This window comes from Meles meles, chromosome 9 (assembly GCF_922984935.1).
Source record: "Meles meles chromosome 9, mMelMel3.1 paternal haplotype, whole genome shotgun sequence".
NCBI classification, from domain to species: Eukaryota; Metazoa; Chordata; class Mammalia; order Carnivora; family Mustelidae; genus Meles; species Meles meles.
In genome coordinates, this window is record NC_060074.1 from 36,472,098 (window position 1) to 36,492,188 (window position 20,091).

At 39.1% G+C, this 20,091-nt stretch overlaps 1 protein-coding gene across 1 annotated transcript in view; it reads right to left on the bottom strand.

The window, feature by feature from the left end:
* COL4A4 (collagen type IV alpha 4 chain) overlaps positions 1-20,091 on the bottom strand; it is a 124,213-nt gene that overhangs the window by 60,751 nt on the left and 43,371 nt on the right. The window contains exons 8-20 of the mRNA XM_046019313.1: positions 18,457-18,525; positions 16,410-16,445; positions 14,983-15,045; positions 14,599-14,634; positions 14,340-14,381; positions 9,686-9,766; positions 8,846-8,899; positions 8,515-8,574; positions 7,572-7,616; positions 7,175-7,228; positions 6,104-6,173; positions 5,433-5,537; positions 1,753-1,917 (exon numbers count right to left, since the gene is read on the bottom strand). Coding sequence (XP_045875269.1) covers positions 1,753-1,917; positions 5,433-5,537; positions 6,104-6,173; positions 7,175-7,228; positions 7,572-7,616; positions 8,515-8,574; positions 8,846-8,899; positions 9,686-9,766; positions 14,340-14,381; positions 14,599-14,634; positions 14,983-15,045; positions 16,410-16,445; positions 18,457-18,525 — 880 coding nt within the window. The remainder of the gene's footprint in view (positions 1-1,752; positions 1,918-5,432; positions 5,538-6,103; positions 6,174-7,174; positions 7,229-7,571; positions 7,617-8,514; positions 8,575-8,845; positions 8,900-9,685; positions 9,767-14,339; positions 14,382-14,598; positions 14,635-14,982; positions 15,046-16,409; positions 16,446-18,456; positions 18,526-20,091) is intronic.

Genomic DNA, 20,091 nt, shown 5'->3' on the forward strand with positions numbered 1-20,091 from the left:
AGGTAATTTAAAAAGTAGATGAAAGAAAGCATTTCATCCCAAGAACATGTACAGACAGCTACAAGAGAAAACATTAAAACAATAGCAACAATAAAATGCTTAGAAGTTAAAAAATTATTATGAAAGCAGAAAGCAAAAAATCCTAGAGCAGAGTGGTAAGATGGAGTTGGGGAAGTCTACCAGAAAGTGCTACAGAAAAATACAAAAGTGAAGAAGAATAAAGATGAGAGAAAGAGTCCTGTAGGGTAGATTCTCTAACAGGTAAATATATAGAGTCAAGAAGGAGAAAACAGCAGGGGATGCTTGGCAGGATATTGAGACAGTATCCTCAGAGAAAACACTTCAATAAATTTACCTAAAAATTGAGGATTTGTGTTGGCTTGAACCTACCCACTGAGCACCTACCAAGGAATGCAAATGTGCCCACACAGAGACAAGTCATTGTGAAATGTAAGGTCATTAAGAAAAAAAGAAGAAAGAAAATTCTCTATAAGCTTTTAGAGCAGAGCTTCAGAGCTTTTAAAAATTGTGTGTGTGTCGGGGGGCGGGGGGGGGGGTCCATCCTCAGCAGGTGGTCTGTGTGTCTCCCTCTCCCTCGGCCCTAGCTCAGTTGCTCTCTCTTTCTCTCTCTCAAATAAATAAGTCAATCTTTAAAAAAACTGCAACCTGACCTAATCTGAAAAAGCTCCAGGAGAGGTTTATTCAAAGAGATAATACTGATAAAATATTTAATGAGTTAGAACGGAGAGTTATACAATTTATACAATTCTAGACGGTTTGAGGCTGAATTAGTAGTTAAGTTATATTGAAAACCAAGCAAACACACAAAGAAAACAAGACATTCGCAAAATGTTTTGCAAAAAGTAATAATGTGTATTTTTATACGGCTGAACTGGTGAATAGATTTTATGTAGCCATTCAGTATAAATAATGAATATTTAATCAAAATTAAGATAATAACTAAATTGAATGGGTTTTAGGAGTGGAAAATGTTCATATGTGCAGTGGGGCGCTCTGAAAAAGAGCTAATTTCATCTTCTATGGAGGGAAGTCTAAAGATAAGGCTCAACCCCATGAATGAAAAAATAGTGGGGCATAGGGGTGGCTCTGTCAGTTAAGTGACTGACTCTTGATTTGGGCTCAGGTCATGATCTCAGGGTCATGAGACTGAGCCCCACACCAGGCTCCGTGCTGCCGTGGGACCTGCTTAGGATTCCCTCTCTACTTCTGCACCCACCCTCCTCCTCCACCACCCCTGCCTACTCATCTCTCTCTCTTCAAAAAAAAATTAAGGAATAGCAATACAGTACATTGAGGGTCACTAGAAAGGCAAATAACAGAAAATCCCACTACTTGTATGAAAAGAATTTCCCTTGGGAAGGAAGGAATAGGAGAAGGGTTGCCCAGGATGGCAGTTTTTCACAACAGGCTTCATAGAACCGTTTGACTCTCAAGCCAAGTCCATCTGTAACTCTGATAAAAATTAAAACTACACTTAACAAATAAAAACCGTATTCACTTACATAATTCCATAATTCAGACTTAAATTCTCAAACAAATATTTTCATATGCTGTAGCTGATGTGATATCCAACATCAGTCTACTTTTTTGTATTATTAATAATAATACCAACTTGACTCGTGAAATAATAGATAATTTTTTAAAAAATTTAGAAAGTCACATCTTCTGCATGAAGCTGCAAATATCAAATGCAACATAAATGCCAATGTATGCAAATGGGGAGCACTTTACCATCTGATCCTGGAGGGCCCTGCAGCCCTGGGGCTCCGGGCAACCCCGGTGGTCCCGGCTTCCCTGGCTTTCCTGGACTGGAATCAGCTCTTGCAGGGGTACCAGCTGCCCCTGGAAATCCCGGATGACCAGGAAACCCTCTTGGCCCAGGGGGTCCCATCATGCCTGCAGGAGAAATCGAGAATGAAAACCACATACATCTCCCAGAGTGTGTTTAGAAGAAATGAAAATCAGTACATTTTTCCTTAGGCTATAAGTATTTTCAAAGAAAAAAAATGTACTTCAAAATGAACTTAATATCCCAGCCTCGCCTTCTTTGAAATAAGCAAACAAATGGAAAAAGGTTTGTGGAATCAGATTTTCTTACTTTTTCCCTATTATTTAGGGTTATTGGGGGGAAAGATATATTATTTAATAAAAAATTAATTTTTAAATCTTGCCACTTTGATAATTTGGTTAAAAATTATCTGAATGAATATATTAGCACATTTAGTGAGTAAAAATACGGACTCCTATGTCATCTATGTGAGACAGGAATACCATATCTTTCATGGCAACCTAGGTTGGTACGGAGGCATAGAGGTTCTGGATTTGAACCCAAACTTTCTCTCTGCAGCCACAGGCACTTAAGTAAGTTACTGAACTTCTTTAATCATCTTTATCTACCTCAGAGGCTTGTTATGAGGATTACATACAATAATTCACATAAGGAGCTTAGTGTAATATCTGGTAATTACACATGCCCAAGGAATGCGGAGATATTCAGTGCGTTCAGAGGTCAAGGTGAGTCAAAGATAAGTCCTGCTTCCTTGCGACATCTGACCTGCTTGCTGAGGACTTGGCTAATGACAGCTCGAAGCCTTCCTATGAGAGTGACCACTTCTCACAGCTTCTTCTTCCTCCTGAGCATGAATCTCTCAGTGGAAGACCATAGTTTCCCAAGATGGCCACCATGGTAGCTCTTCTCCCTCAGAATGTTGTAGAAGCTTGATGCTCTCCTAGCAAGAGGTGACATGTCCCCTTCGCCTTGAATGTGACAGCCTTTTGTGACTGGACTAATGAAGTACAGCAGGAGTGGTGACACTATATATATATATATATATATATATATATATATATATATATAAAATCAAGGCTAGGTCATTAAAGATGATTCAGCTTCTGTCTTTTGAGCCGAAATATTTGGGATTGGAGTCCTGAGCCACCATGGAAGCAATGTCACTGCTCTGAAGCCACCATGTTATAAGGAAGCATAAATAGGTATAGAGCCAGACAGAGAGGCCATGAGACTACACGAAAGATAGAGGACAGAGATACCCAACCAGTCCCCACTTTCCGGTTCCAGCCATTACATGGCTGCCACAATAAGAACATCTCTATCTAGAATTGCTCAGCTTAGCTCTTGAGCCACAGAGTGAGGAGTGATATGTTGATTGTTGTTTTAAGCCACTAGGTTTGGGAAATTTGTTTTTCAGCAATAGGCAACTGAAACCCTGTCAGTAATCAGTAAGTAGCATGCTACCTAAATTAATAACATTGATTATTGTGTGCATATGTGCTAGGGCTTTACATATATAGGATATATATGGATAACATATAAGGATTACATTATCCTTACTCCTCAAACAATCCTGCAATGTTTATACCCTAATAGATAAGGCACAAACATTTAGGCCAAACATGAGTAATGATAATAACTAACATAGCTAATGATATTTTAAAAACTGTATACATATTACTTCTTTAAACCCTAATGAGAACTGAACCCTGAAGATGAGAAGACTGAGGCACACAGAGGTTCAGTAAATGCCTAAGGTCACACGGCTTATATGTAGTAGAACCTGGAACGTCTTCAGTCCATAGTGTAAATGTATAACTATTTTAGTATACTACACAAGTGGCAAGGCTGGAATTCAGTCACGGGTATCTAAGTCCAAACCCTTGCTTATCTCATGATAAATACTTTAGATGATTCTAAAACAAGATATGTATGATAAAGTCTATAGACATATAGGTGGACTTATATGAGATGTGTTCCTGTGGACTTGGCTGCCATCTTGTCTTCATGTCATTCCTAAGACTCATGTCCAAACCCCTACAATCATTGGATGGACCTGAATGCTATCAGCTTTCTTGTCCTGATGCCATGGAAAATCCTCAACCACCTTCCAACAGGGAAAATGGGTTACAGTGTCTGGCATATAGCAGCCCTGACCACCCACAAAATCAATGAAGTTTTGGCCACCATTAAAATTTTTTTTTGAAAGAAAAAAGTGGCAGAAAATAAAGTACCCCATATGCAAAAAAGTATTATTTTGTGGAATTTGTGTTTCTTTTTTCTTTTGAAATTTGTGCTTCAATCATATGTATATGAGAATATATATATACATATATACACACACACATACACATATATACACACATACACATATATATATGCAATGCGATATAAATGCAATATAATATAAAATGTATTTTTTATAATGGGTTATAGTCAAGATTTGAAAGCCACTGGGTTAGTTCTTTTTAAAAATCTTGTGGAATTAAGAGTCTTTGTGTTATATTTGGTTTTCAATCTGCTAGAGATATGTGTTGTTTACTCCCACTGGGTTTTGATTTCAATCTGCTGGAGCCCTGTTTTATTATGAACAAGCCTGACAGGAGACAACTAAGGCCAGGCACAAATGATTCCTGACCAGCTGTGTGCTCTCTAGATCAACTACGCAAAGCTTTGCCCCCCTTTGCAGTGGGTTATCTGATCCCGCAAAGTGGAAGCTAGAGTCCAGGAAGGTTAAAGAACTTGGTAGTTAACAGATGAATCTCAGGAAACTTCTTACTCCTTCTCAGTAAATATAAATCCAGACACAGACTGGATAAAATTATATCTATTCAAGACTCTCTTCTCACATGTTAAATCAGTTCTCCTGAGTTTACAGAATGCAAATATCCTCTGCGCTTCTATTCTTAATCTTACTGGGGATTATTAACCAGCACAGCACCTGCAGGAGTTCAAAGTCCTGTATCAACAGGATTCTTTTCCAGGCTCTTCCTTCACTACTAACAGGAGCTCTAAGGTGTTTTTGGTTTGTTTGTTTTTGGAGGAAGTGCAAATTTGGGGGAGAGATAAGGACTGTTGTCTTGGTTTTGGTTTCTTAACTAAAACCGAATCACATTTTATTTTTTAATTAATAACATTTTAAAATTCACAATCTGTATTTCCTCCTTTGGCTAGGAGAGGAACTCAATTTTAACAAACAGAGATTGACTAGGAGAGCCTTCTGGGAGGGTTTTACAACCTGAAAAAATACTCTACCCCTGGCACCCATTTCCAGATCTTATCTGCCTATGACAATCTTCTGGGATTCCTCACCACCACCCCCAACCCGAGATGCTGACTGATATTGCTGGGGTGCAGCCAAGGAGCCCGCCTTTCTTCCAAGGAACCCATTCATTGGTTTGAGTTCAGGGGTTCTTAAGCCCAGCTGTCCATTAGAGATAAGGCGATCTTTTGTAAGAGCAGACACCTAGGTCCAGGTCCCAGAGAGCCCAACATGCTTGGTCTGGGGGTCAAGGACAGTCATGTGTTTTTTTCTGAAATGCTCCTAGTTGATCTCAGTATCAGCTAGAGTTGAGGGTAAGGATGTGAGAAACCTGGCGTGGAAGAGTCTGTAGAGTTCTACCTGCACAGGCTTCCCCTGGTGGACCGGAAGGGCCAGGGGGACCAGGTGGTCCAACAGACCCTGTTTCTCCGTAGCCGCCAGGGCGCCCCGGATCCCCTGGAGGGCCTGCCCAAAACAACAACACATGTCAATGTAATGACTGTATACATACATTTTAAAATTCACACACAATTACTTCTTGTGAGGCTTGATTGAGTGCAGCTAAGACACTGTTCTTGTGATTTCTTGTGACATTAAAAAACAACAACAATGCAGGATCTCAGACTAGAAACCCTTCTTCAACTGTCCCTGCTCTGCAGTCACATGAACTGGAGACAGAACTGTCTCGCTCGCTAATGTGGGTCACTTTTTTCTTGGAGGCAACATCTCTGTAGCTCTGTAGGTCTTAAACAAATGATTTAGCAATTAAAAAAAAAAAAAAAGCCCTACTTTTGGAAAGGTGAGATAATAAAAATTTCTGCACCCTAAATAACATAGGGAGTCCTATGCCCATAGAAATGATTCAGATGCACATGTCTACCTGCACCTGTAAATTATATATTCTTGCTAAAATGAATATATTTAGCATACCAAATACACAAACTACACAAATACTGAGCCAGACTCTTCTATTAGGATGACCTAAATCCCATTTCCTAATAATTTAGAGAAGAACCAAACTGAACACAAACCTTTGAGTGGAAGAGGTGGAGTTACCAAAACCCCCGGCGGTCCTGGATACCCGCGGTCTCCAGGATCCCCCTGAAATCAACCATTCATACACCTTTTTTAGAAATATTAATATTGGGGCCACCTGGGTAACTCAATGGGTAAAGCCTCTGCCTTCAGCTCAGGTCGTGATCTCAGGGTCCTGGGTTCGAGCCCCACCCACATCAGGCTCTCCGCTAGGAGGGGAGCCTACTTCCCCCTCTCTCTCTGCTTACCTCTCTGCCTACTTGTGATCTCTCTCTCTGTCAAATAAATAAATAAAATCTTTTAAAAAAAATACTAATGTTTTTCTCATGTTGCCCATAACTATTAGAAGGACCAAGAGTGCATTCATGTAAGAAATGAAGATTATAGGCTGACCAGAAAAATGAATGGTTCATGGAGTTCTGGGAATAACTAAGGCATCTGACCTCCCACTTACACGTAGAAGTAAAGGACCAACTGGCAAAACTCTCACAAAAGAAAAAAAAAATAACTTAAAAAAAAAAAGATTTCGTGCCCATAAATTAGATACCTCTGAAACCATAAGTTTCTTAGATGTACTATGAGCATTAGTGTTGAACTTGGCACTCTAGGACAAATAGTCTATTCACGTACAATCTGAATCTATATCCTATCTTAACAGCAAATGTTTATTCCCCTCAATTGTTTCCCCTTACTGCCACCATAGCTTGTCCCAAGCAAATGCTGGATATGATGTCACAGAGGTACAAAGGAAAAAAAAAATGCACTAGTGAAAGCCAGGAGCTCTCCACTCCTCCCTCTGATTTTAATTGTGATACCAGGTGATCCCCATGGAATTTTTGAAACATTTGTTATTATTTACCTTCAAAAGATTGAACACTTTCTCAAAGGGAAAACATAATCATTACAACATGCTTTGAAACAATATAAACAAAATTAACTCTGTCTCTTTCAAAAGTTACATTTTTGAATGATTCTTTCAATGATTTTTTTTTTTAGAAAAGAAATTATTTAACATAAGGGATATAGAATTTGATCAGGCTATACTCAAATACACCTGCTTTTTTTACCTTTGGGCCAAGAAATCCAAATGATCCAGGCTCCCCAAACAGTCCTGGTTCCCCCTACAAATAACCACGAACACGCCTTTAAAAATAAAATCTGACTGGGTGACAAATTATCACATTCTTGTCTAATTTGAATGACACATGCCCACTGAGATTCAGACAGCTTTGGGAATTAATTTTTGCATCAAGAGCTAGATCCTGCAATTTGTAAAATAAATGTGTCTCCTTTTCCAATTAGTGTGTGCATACTTGCATGCCCTAGTACAACTTCTGAATACACTGGATTGCATTTATGAATTCTGAATTGAATTTAAACATTCAGAATTGAATTCTGAACACTGAATTGAATTTATGAATATGAATAAATGTACTTATCATCTCTACAGTTGTGTACATTTACCTTTAATCCTGGAAAACCTGGAGATCCATGGGAACCAGGATCACCCTAATAAGTTCACAAAAATCAACACAAGCAGAATCAAATCAAAGTGCCTGAAATGAGTTCAATGCATTATTTTTCATCTTATGAAACTGCTTTATGGATATTTCATCTCGTCAACAAAGGTAGCCGAATAAAAGGAAGTACATATAAAATGGAGTCTGTTTCTTTATTTGCTATTTTAACTGATCTTCAGTTTCACTTTAAAAATTAATGTCCTTGCCAGTGTTTTAAATTAAGAACATAATTTCTTTTTGTTGCTATTCTTATGTTTTAAGTTATTTAGCCTAATGCTGGAACTGGGCTAAATATTTTTGGAATCATTGCAATATAATTTGTCTAGAGATTAATAGGTAGTCTGTGCATTATCAGCAAAAAAAGAAAATTACCATGGAAGCCAATGTCATCCCATTAACTACTGAATCTGGAGCCAAATAAACAGAGTGTCCTTACCCATGAGGGTTCTGGTCTCTAGAGTGACTCTAGCGATGGTGACCCCATTAGTGGCATGTGTGGTGATGTTTGAGTCCTGATGCTTTAGTTTTTGGTAGCTACTGCCGTGAGATCAGTACTCTTTTTTATCAGATAGGCTTAAATGAACAATTCCAAGCTGCTATCACACTGACACTGAGCCCCAGTTGTAGCAGGAAATGCCATAATCCTGTTACTTCCCACCAATTCTATCTTCTGCTTGTCCATTTTATCTAAATGATGCCCCTGGAAGGATGTCTTGTTGGGGCATTTAGCTATGACATAATTCTCGTCCAAGGTATTGCTCCTGTTTGAGAAAATCTCTACTTTTGAATTGCTATAAATATGGATCTAGTTTTGAAAAAATGTGAGAGAGGAAGGCCTCCAACTCACTGATGTGAGTGACAGCATGAACGGCATGAATGATCCTTACCCGAGGTCCTGAAAACCCAGGGATACCCTTCTCTCCTTTTGCCCCAAGTCCAGGTTCTCCCTTAAAGAGATGACAACATTTAGAGGCATTCAAGCAACAATATTTCCGCAATATGAAATGCAAACACAAAATGAGACGTAAAAATTATTGCCAGCAGCATAAAGAAAAGAACTACCTTTGAAGAGATGCCCTACGGAATTATGATAAAATAGTGAAAACTTCTAATAACATATATCAACATTAAAGCAATGATAAAGACCATGCAAAAAAAATTTTAATTAACATATAGTATTATACAAATAAAAAGAAAAAAGTTACTTCAATAAACTACCTTGGGTCCCGGTGGTCCTGGAGGTCCAGTCATACCAGGCATCCCTTTTATGCCCTAAAAACCACAATGAATATAATCAGCCTCCCTCTTAGTATTTAACCTACTGAACGCCATGTCTTCCAGAAATTATCTTTTTCAAGAAACATTTTACTAAATTTTAAAATAAAGGATTACTCCTCAATTGTTGCTAGTTAGCAACTAAGGTCCAGGAGTGTTTATAAACCTGACATGATTCAGGCCAGCTCCTCGTGAGAGCTGTATCTTCATGGGCTACAAGGAGAACGACCACAGACCAGGGAAGCAGATCCAAGCTGGGAATGCAGTCCTTGAGAGGCGTGGCTCATTTTGAGCAAATCAGTGAAATTTAATCCAGTAACTGAAAGCTGATAATAGAATCTGCACATGACATCAATAACATCCGTACTGCAGGCTGACAGAGGACGTGCCCACTACTATGTCCCTGCCACCTTTCCAATCATCAAAACCTCAAGCCCATATGTAATACTTAAAGGACAACTGGGCTTCCTGGGGTCCTTTCAGCCTATATAACAAAGACAGTGTCAGTGGGGCACTATATGCTGGAGGACATGTCACGAAGTAGCAGCCCACGCTAGGTCTGTGACTCAGCAACTGAATAAACTTGAGAACACAGGTAACTTTTCTAAGCCTCATCTTTCACGTCTGTACGGTGGGGCTAGTAGCCATAGCAATCTGCTGAGGCTGCTCTGGGGTGAATGCAGTGATGCCTGCAGATACCCGGCCCTTTGCTGGCACAGAGACATGTTCAGGAAATGCTGGCTTTTACTACTTTATCAAGGCCACATATGGATTGGCAATTACCTTTTCTCCTTTATACAGACAAGAATCAGGTGGCTGTACCAATAAGGTGGGTCCAGGAGAACCTTGCTGGCCAACTTCACCCTTTGAAAAAAAATCAAGATAGTAACAATTTCATATTACCTTTATTTTGAAATAAGATTTGAAACGAAGATTTTTCACCCATGTATCATGGTATAACACATACAGTCCTGTGTGTCATGGATTTAAAATGTAAATCATGGCAAATACATCAGGTAATTGAAAGTATTTATTGTTTTTCGTAAGTAATGATATTTATCATTAATAATAAATTTCAAAACCAAAAGTGATTCATAATCCTACGGTCAGAAATCTCTATTAAAACTTTGGTATAGGGTGCCTGGATGGCTCAGTTGGTTAAGCATCTGCCTTCGGCTCAGGTCATGATCCCGGGATTCTGGGATCGAATCCCGCATCGGGCTCCCCGCTCAGCAGGAAGTCTGCTTCTCCCTCTACCTGCCTCTCCCCCATTTGTGCTCTCTCTCTGGAGTGCCCGCTCTTTCTCTCTCTCTCAAATAAATAAAATCCTTAAAAGAAATAAAACATAAAACTTTGGTATAGTTCTTTGTGGTGTGTGTGCTTGTGTGTATGTATCCATACACACACACGTATGTGAATATGTATATAAGTACATAAATGTAGATGTGATCAAATGAAGTGTTAAATATAATTTAAGATATAATTAGGATACTACATAAAATGCATAAACATAATATAAAATAGACAGTATGGTTTATATTTTTACATTTTGCTAAAGTTTTAAATTTTAAAATAATTTTATGTTTGTCTTTTACAATGCCATTTTTTGCATATTTTCCAATTATACTAGAAATTTTTCAAAAACCTGATTTTTAGTGCCTATACAATAATCTGTCATAAGAATATGCTGTCATTTATTAAGCCATTCTACTTTAGTTAGGTTTAGGTTATTTTTTTAGGCTTTATTTATTTATTTGAAAGAGAGAGAAAGAGCTCTCAGGTGCTCCCACAAGTGAGGGGCAGGGGGAGAAGCAGAGGGAGAGAGATGAACTCCAGAAGACTTCCTGCTGAGCACAGAGCCCAACATGGGGTCTGGATCTCACCACTCTGAGATCATGACTTGAGCCAAAATCAAGAGTCTGATACTTAAGGAACAGATTTAGGTTATTTCTAATTTGTTTTCGATAATATATTTAAACTCTTTGTATAAAATAATTAGCCCAAAGTTGTCATTTATGTCATTAGAAATTTTATTCTCTTGGGAATAAAATGTCCCTTGAATTGGGTTTGGTATAATATAAGCATTAACTCTCATCCTTAACTAACAGATAACACCTTTTCACTTTTCTATTTCTACTCTTCTGCACTTAGACAGAGTTACAAGCAGGTGATAGAGTGGGTCACAGGTGTTTGCAAACCAGGTCCAGACTGACTGCTTGCTATCTTGGACAAGTTCCTTAAAAATCTCTCCTAGCGTGCTCGCTTCGGCAGCACATATACTAGAAAAAATCTCTCCTAGCCTTTGTTTCCTTGATTCTTCTGAATTTCACTTTCCTTCTTTGTGAAATAAGGGTTATAATGCTACCTACTTCAAAGTATTATTATTTTGTTAAATAGATAACACACATAAAATGCTTAGTACCTACTGCACTGAGTGAAACAAAGAAGATTCTCAAATATATGACTATTTAGTTGTCAGTGTTTTGGGTAAGTGGGCTTTGGGGAAGAAGAGGAAGATTTCCAGTGTAAGTGAATACAGCCAGCACTTCAATGCCTACCTATACCTGGAAACTACAGAACAAGCAGGGTAGGGACCTGGGCTCCCTTTTCTCGGTGTAGCCCCGGACCTAACACCGTGTTGTTGTAGCAGCTGCTCTGAAGATGTCTATTAGCAAACGAATGACTGAACAAATGCATAAACAGTACATGGGCAAATGAGTAACACACACTGGTAACCACAACCATTCCTAGTCTTGCTGTAATCAGCCTGAGCAAAACCGATGAAGGCTGGCAAGCAAGGGAGCCTCTTCAAAATGTGGGTCATGCCACTATTTTTTTCACGTTGAAAAAGTACAAGGAACATGAATCATGAAGAACAAAATGTAGACCACCCATAATTGCATCACCTACTACTTGGGGTAGCGTTTCATGAACAAACATGTTCCATCTGAGAGCTCTGCATGAAAATTCCACAATGATGTTTTCCTTTAGCAGACAATCCAAAAGAATTAAAATAAGCCTATTTTAGATCATCTGAATGGCCACCTTGTAGCCAGACATTTCCACCTGATTCTATGACCTGAGTTTGCAAGTGTATCTGATTGCCCTGGGGCTGAGGTTTGGAAACCCATGGTGCCTGCCTCACTCTACAGGGCAGAGTTTCTCAAGCCAGGGGACATGAACTTCTGGGGCTCTGACAAGCACATTCTTAGGGCTCCATGACTTCCCAAGTTGGAAAAACCTTGTTTTAGTGTATTTCCTTCCAATCATTTCTCTAAATTAGTTGTTTTTAAGGAGAGGGGGGGTAAGCAAGTGGACACACTATTCCCCTCCGCCACCCACCAGGGATACCTGGCAAGGTTGTGACACATTTTAGGTTGTCACCACTGGGGAGGAAGGGCTGTTCCTAGCATCTAGTGGGTGGAAGCCAGGGATGCCACCAACCATCCTACCCCATAATGCATAGGACAGCCCCCACAGCAAGGAAAGAGCAGTATCGAGGTTGCAAATTCCTGTTCTAAGTGTCTATTTTAATGTCTTATGTTGTATTGACAAAATTGAGCTTATACTTTTGCAACCTGTGTTTTCTGATCAACACTATAGCATAAGCACGCCTACACATCATGAAGTCTTACAATGTATCTCAGGCAATCAAGCCATTTTGTTCAACGGCTGCACTGTAACTTATTCAACCACACTGGGACTCCACGTAAGTGGGGATCAGGTCAGTCCTACTAACTTCCCATGTCCTGCACCAGTCCTGGCCTAGCACAGAGTAGATGCTCAATATCTATTTGCCCACAGTTGTGGCCCAAGCCGCTTACCAACAGGAGCCATTTAGATTGTTTGCAGATGAGTTGCCCTCTTGAAATACCTTTCTAAAGCTTTTCTTTTTCTTTTTTTTAAATTAATTTATTTTTAAAAAATTTTTATTTATTTTTAAATTTTCTTTTCAGTGTTCCAGAATTCATTGTTTATGCACCACACCCAGTGCTCCATGCAATACATGCCCTCCATAATACCCACCACCAGGCTCGCCCAACCTCCCACTCCCCCGCCCCTCCAAAACCCTCAGATTGTTTTTCAGAGTCCACAGTCTCGCATGGTTTGTCTCCCACTCTAATATCCCCCAACTCCCTTCTCCTCTCCATCTCTCCATGTCCTCCATGTTATTTCTTATGCTCCACAAATAAGCGAAACCGTATGATAATTGACTCTCTCTGCTTGACTTATTTCACTCAGTATGATCTCTTCCAGTCCTGTCCCTGTTGCTACAAAAGTTGGGTATTCATCCTTTCTGATGGAGGCATAATATTCCATAGTATATATGGACCACATCTTCCTTATCCATTCGTCTGCTGAAGGGCATCTTGGTTCTTTCCACAGTTTGGTGACCGTGGCCATTGCTGCTATAAACATTGGGGTACAGATGGCCCTTCTTTTCACTACATCTGTATCTTTGGGGTAAATACCCAGTAGTGCAATTGCGGGGTCATAGGGTAGCTCTATTTTTAATTTCTTAAGGAATCTCCACACTGCTTTCCAAAGTGGCTGCACCAACTTGCATTCCCACCAACAGTGTAAGAGGGTTCCCCTTTCATCCTCTCCAACACTTGTTGTTTACTGTCTTGTTGATTTTGGCCATTCTAACTGGGATAAGGAGGTATCTCAATGTGGTTTTGATTTGAATCTCCCTGATGGTTAGTGAGGATGAACATTTCTTCATGTGTCTGTTAGCCAATTGTATGTTTTCATTGGAAACGTGTCGGTTCATGTTTTTTGCCTATTTTTTGACATGATCATCTGTTTTATGTGTGTTGAGTTTGAGGAATTCTGGATATTAGCCCTTTGTCTGTATTGTCATTTGCAAATATCTTCTCCCATTCCATGGGTTGCCTCTTTGTTTTGTTGACTGTTTCCTTTGTTGTAAGAAGTTTTTGATCTAAAGCTTTTCTTTGCTAAGTTTCCTGCCTCAGCTGAAAGGACCCAGGGTGTGAGGGAGGGAGGGGACAGTGGAGATGGGCGAGAGGTGGGAGGGACTGGAAGACTACTGCTAAATGGTTTTGGTTCCAGGTATATACTTTTATTTATGGGTGGAGTTAAGGATTCTGAGAAAATTAGTGAAATTAGCCATGAACATTAGTAATTAAACTGTCTCTCTGGATATACTAAATTATCAGAAATGTTCAATCTCTTTTGGTTAGGGTAAAATGCATCATATATATTAACTTGAGTTTAGTGTTAAATTTTGTCAGAACTGTCATTTTACAGTTAAGTGTATTGGCACCATAATAATTCAGCAAAAAAATTCTCAGACATAACATTGAGCAGGGACTGGATAATGAGCACAATTTAAGTGATAATCAGAATAGCTTTTGCCACCTGGGCAGCACAAACGTTTTAACGCCTACTCCTCTGGGCGAAGGGGGAATCTTACCGGGTCTCCCATTTGCCCCTTGACTCCCACGCCAGGATTACCCTGGGAAAGAAAAGGGGAAAAAAATGTAATTGCTTTTGAATATTAAAAAGGTAATTACAAGCAAGTTAGACTTCTAGTTAAGCAATTAATTGAAGTTTATTAACTATTTGGGGAAGTCTACTGAGGGAAAGACATAATTCAGACCGAGCTCAGCCGTCACTTAGCTCATCGGACACAGATAGTCTCTGTTTGTTGTATGTTACTCATGATCACCCACCTTCAAGCCCGGTCTCCCAGGATGGCCCGGAGCACCCTAAATCAAGAGCAAAAACACACATATCAAGTAACAGTCACAGAAATCACAATGTATCCGCGTTGGTTCTCCCATGTTCCTCTTTAGGAAACCCCGAGTTTTAAGACATGCCTGCTGGACTTCCTCTCAGGGCTGGACTCCTTGTTACCCTGGGGACCTGCGTTTCACAATAAACCTATCCTGGTGATGGGGGTATACACGGATTCATCAGTGATAACCTCTCAAACAACCCAACTGTGCGGGCCACCCAAGGCTGCAAATTGCCTTTTTTTTTTTTTTTTTTTTTTGCTTAATTTAAACATCAAGGACAGGTTTTTAGAGGGATGGAATGAGTAGTGCTCTACTTACAGCTAACCCGGGCTCTCCTGGATGTCCCATTGGGCCCACCGGTCCTCTTGCCCCCCTCAATCCCTAAACATGAGAACAATCGCACATTGGTTAGCAAAACTCAAAATCGTCATTCACAGCAAAACCTACGTGTAATCCTAAGTGACCAAAAACCCCCAAAGAAATCATGGTGACAGACACACCTGCCCTATAGCAGGAGGGCCTTCATCGAAGCCGACACGACTACTCAAAGTTACATGACAGCTGCACTCTGGCAGGTGTGACCAACTCCTATGTTCAGGATTGAATTAAGACTGAAAAATCAATCTACTTGTCTGCAAGTAAATCTTGTAATAGCAAAAATAGAGCACAAAGAAAACTTATCACCAGCTATTCCTAAATTGCATAAATGTTATAACTTTGCCATACATCAGGATGCTTTTAAAAATATTGATATTACTTAATAATAATTTATATTAAAATAGGAATGTATTTATACTATTCATTATATTTTTAAAACATGCCCTCTCAGATTAATGTGAATAGAAATGGCCCCGATTCAAGATGAAGGAGACTCAGCCACAACTTTCTGTTACATGTAGGCTATAGCATAATTCCACACAAATTCACAAGGAGGGGTTATAGCTGTGCATTCCTAGAAGTGTGGAAAGAGCCTCTCTGTTCTCTCACCAACCTTGCCCACATCAAATGACTTGCAAGTGGGCAGATATTACTCTCTCTAGGAGGATGAATTGGTCTTTATTTTAACAGCGACATGAAAGTTATCTCATTGATGACAATGAACTGAGCTTTGGGGGTAGTGAGGAAAGTAATGTGGGAGAGTAATCCTTTCTACAGCCAGAAGTTACCAAGCAAAATTATAGGTTAATCAATTTGGAGGCAAAACTGCTTTCAATTTTAATCTTGTGAACACTGATTGATTAATTGCAAACACTAATATAATCATGGATTTACAAATTTCAGGAAGATAAAGATGAGGTAGAAAAATTAAATGTAACACACCGTTACTGATCCAGCAGACAGAATGGTATAGAGCAAGATCATTTCCACTTGACATGTATTATTTAGGTAGACTCGAGGGAAACTTATCTTCCCAAATATTAAGGGACCCGTATGTCCCTGAGTAATGCCAAATGATCATTAAAAGACAGAAAAAGAAGGTCAGCAGAAGCCTGCTGGGACTCCAGGACAGTTAGTTCCATGGGCCTGGAGCCTGTGCGGTCACCCTGGGGCTCATGCCTGATTTAAGACTCTATTGGCACCACCTTGAAATTCTTCATAATTTTTGAGTTCAAGAACTATACTTTTCATTTTGCACTAGGTGGGCTCTGCAAATGATGCAGCCGGTCCTGCCAGGATGCAAACGGTGTGGACCACAGGCTGGTCGGGGAGTAAAGAGAAGCCCAGGGCCTGCTCGGGAGACTTACCGGCAAGCCAGGAGGTCCCGGGTCCCCTCTGTCGCCCTGCAACAGGAATGATGCACTGCTTTAGACAAGCAACACCACTTCCCTAAAACACACATGTTGTAAAAGGAGGAGTTTACACAGGAATTATTAGGACCATTCATACAGGCTGTTTGAGTGTTTGGTGTTGACACCGTGGAGGGTTCTGTGGAGAGGACTTTTTGGGTCCATCCCTCACCCCAGAATCCAGCTGAAACCAAAGGTTGCTCAAGTCATGATGCCATGGAGTCAAGGTGAGATTTTCATCTTTCCATTTACAATCTAAATTCTCAATCCAGTTGTCCATTACAGTTTAACTGTCTCTGGTCTAATTGCCAGAACTTGTCTTCCCTAGTAGACCCTTTGCCACTTTTTATCTCCCTAGAGGAGATGTAAATATGAATATATGTTTGTGTATATGTATGTGTGTGTGTGTGTATATATATATATATATATCTCACATCTACCTTTATTTATTACTCAGCCATCAAAAAGAATGAAATCTTGCCATTTGCAACAACGTGTTTAGAACTAGAGGGTATTATACTACGTGAAATAAGTCAGTCAGAGAAAGACAAATACCATATGATTTCATCATATGTGGAATTTAAGAAACAAAACAGATGAACATAGGGGAAGGGAAGAAAACTAAAGTAAGATAAAAACAAAGAGGGAGGCAAAGCATAAGAGACACTATGGGAACAAACTGAGGGTTGCTGGCGGGGAGGTGGGTGGAGGGAAGGGATAATTGAGGGATTGGCATTAAGGAGGGCACTTGATGTAATGAGCACTGATGTTATATGAAAATGATGAATCACGAAATTCTACCTCTGAAACTGATAAAATACTTTATGTTAACTATACTGAATTTAAATTTTAAAAACTTGTCATGACTATTATTATACAGTGGGTTATAGTTGACAATGTGTTTCCATATAAACTATTACAAGAGATCATCAGCACTCAGAGGAAGGCTGGGTAGATAGTATTTTCATTTTCCTTCACAAATAAGGAGAATGAGGCTCAGAGAGGTTGAGGGGGTTGCTCAAAGTCACAGTGGTTGGTAAGGGTCAGTTTACTCCTTCCAATACACCATACTGCTTCCTAGAATGACCCTGTTTTTTATGCTAAGGTCGTTAACATATCCTTTAAGCCACAAACAAAAGCATAGTTCCTGCTATTTAACAAGTGTGTAAGGGCTCAGAGCCTACGAACTAATACTGTGAGCTCACTAAAGGAATCACCACTCAGGTGAATCTTAAGGTCTAATAGAAGAAATTTAAGTTTTTAATCTGTTGTAGAATATTCTTCCTTAAAAAAATGACCATGTTTTGCAAATGTACCACATTTTTCCTCTTGATTTTTATCTACTGATCTTCTGCTTATTCATGGTACTCATATTAGAGATTAGGTGGGCATTCAAGAGTTTCTTTCTGAATGTTTGTACTTCATTGTATATAAAATCACAAAAACATTTAATTTACCTGGGATAGTGCTATATGATTTCCATAATTTTCAAGTTCAGTGTGGTAGTGACTCCTCTCATTCTGGATGGCAAGTATTATTATTACAGCATTCTATCTACAAATAAATCAGTGCTTCTCGACTAGGGTGATTTTTCTTCCCAGGGCACATTATAATATCTAGAGATATTATTTAGGTGGGGGGATGCTATTGGCATCTAGTGGGTAAAGGCAGGGATACTGTTCAATATCCTACAATGCACAAGGTCAGCACCCAGAACAAATGATTGTCTGGTCCCAAATGCCAATAGCACTAAGATTGAGAAACCCTGAAATAAATATATCTGTCACATTTTGCAAGGTTAGGAGACACTGGAATTTACAACCAGCACAATTAAAGCCAAGTGCCTTCTCACAAGAAGTATGGTGCCATCCAGAGAGTCAGTGTAATGATAAAAAACAGTGTGATCCAGGACATTTCAAAAGAGGTATGTCCAAGTGTCTCCTGGATGCGTTTACCTAGAGGAAAAAATAATTTTTTTTCAACTCACCATGATCATAAACCTTACCTGAATACCTTTAATGGCACCTAAAATGAACACTGAGTTTCCTTTTTCTCCACTTTCCCCAGGAAGACCCTGAAAATAAAATATTCACTTAAGAGGAGGAAAAAAAGCACATTACTATTTCAGGATTTTTTTGTGTGTGTGAAATACTACTCATCAGTAAAATACCATCATAGTCATGTTCCACTCTAGTTTCACTAGAGATTTCTTTATTTTCTTCATTATAGCTATCATCCTAAGGTTCTCATACATATTTATTCAATATTCAGTTAAGATCTATTAATGAATCTCCAAAAAATCTATTAATATACTTATACATATATGTTATAAATATGTATGTAGGTAATACTTTATATAATAATATACATAGCCATTTACTAGTTATTCAGCAAGAAAATTGCATTTTCCCTCAAACAAAATAATTCACATGTATTATTCTTATAAGTAAACAATTTTGCAATTCTCAGTTAATAATTTATGCCCTAGAAATCATTTTTTAAAGATTGATTTTATTCATTTCAGTTGTTGTGTTCAAAATAGAACCTCTGTATCCTTGTAAGATTAACTTTTAAAAACATATCTCCTTTTTAGGTTTTTGTAAGTAGCTGCAACCTTCCTTAGAGTATTTTTTTTAAGTGATTGAAATAACTCAAGGTTTTCTTTTTCCCTGAAGTTTTCCTACTGGATATCTTAACATAACTTGGTTACCACATAAGAATTCTGCCATCTTCGTGTATCAAGCTCCCGTGAAGGACATGCACATTTCAAAGTAAATCCCTCCTGGAAAAGTTCTGACTGTGTTTCCAATGGGAGATATCTAGAGCTTTAATAGTAAGTTACAGCAACTGTTTTCTTCGAGAAATCAGATGTGCCTATACGGGCCATCCTTGCTTCACACAGTTCCAATACACATGAATTTTAGTTCCACAGTTAAATTAAATAGCACCAGTCCTCCAACAAAATGGTTTCAAATTTCAGTTACCACCTTATATTAACAGAGTAACTGCACCGCTAGCTGGTAGGTATATATAAGTAACAGATGGGAATCATGATCACGGGTCCCATCACTCCTTTCAGTCTGTCAGTGACTGGTCACTACCCATCTGTGGAGTCAGTGGGTGTGCATGCGCACACCAGCAATATGTGTAGTTGTGTTCCCTCCTTGTCTCTCAGTAATAAGCCTAAATGACATTTCATGAAAATAGACCCCACGGCAAGAGGGAATTGACCATCAAAGATGAAAGTAAGTGAAGGAATGAAAAATGATAAAGCTGGTAGTGAAATTCAGACAGAATGTCAGGGAAGTTATAGAAGAAACAGCCAGAGGGACTCCATGAAGACAAAGTTCTCAACACAAAAAAAGGCAAGTGGCTGGGACATAAAGGTTGAATTGCCAGAGGACATGGCATAGGCGCAAACGGACTCTTAGATTATGGTTCATGGCACAGAAGCTGATCCAAACTCAGAAAAGAGTAGGACAATTCACCAGAGCACAGAAAGATGCCTTCATTACATTACTGTAAGTTACTTGGTCCGAAGAAGGCACTGTTCAAAACACTCTTGGTAAGTGTTTACAAAGACTTGAAATGCTTCGATTCTTACTGTGTATGTCTTAAATGACAGTGTACTAAATCAATA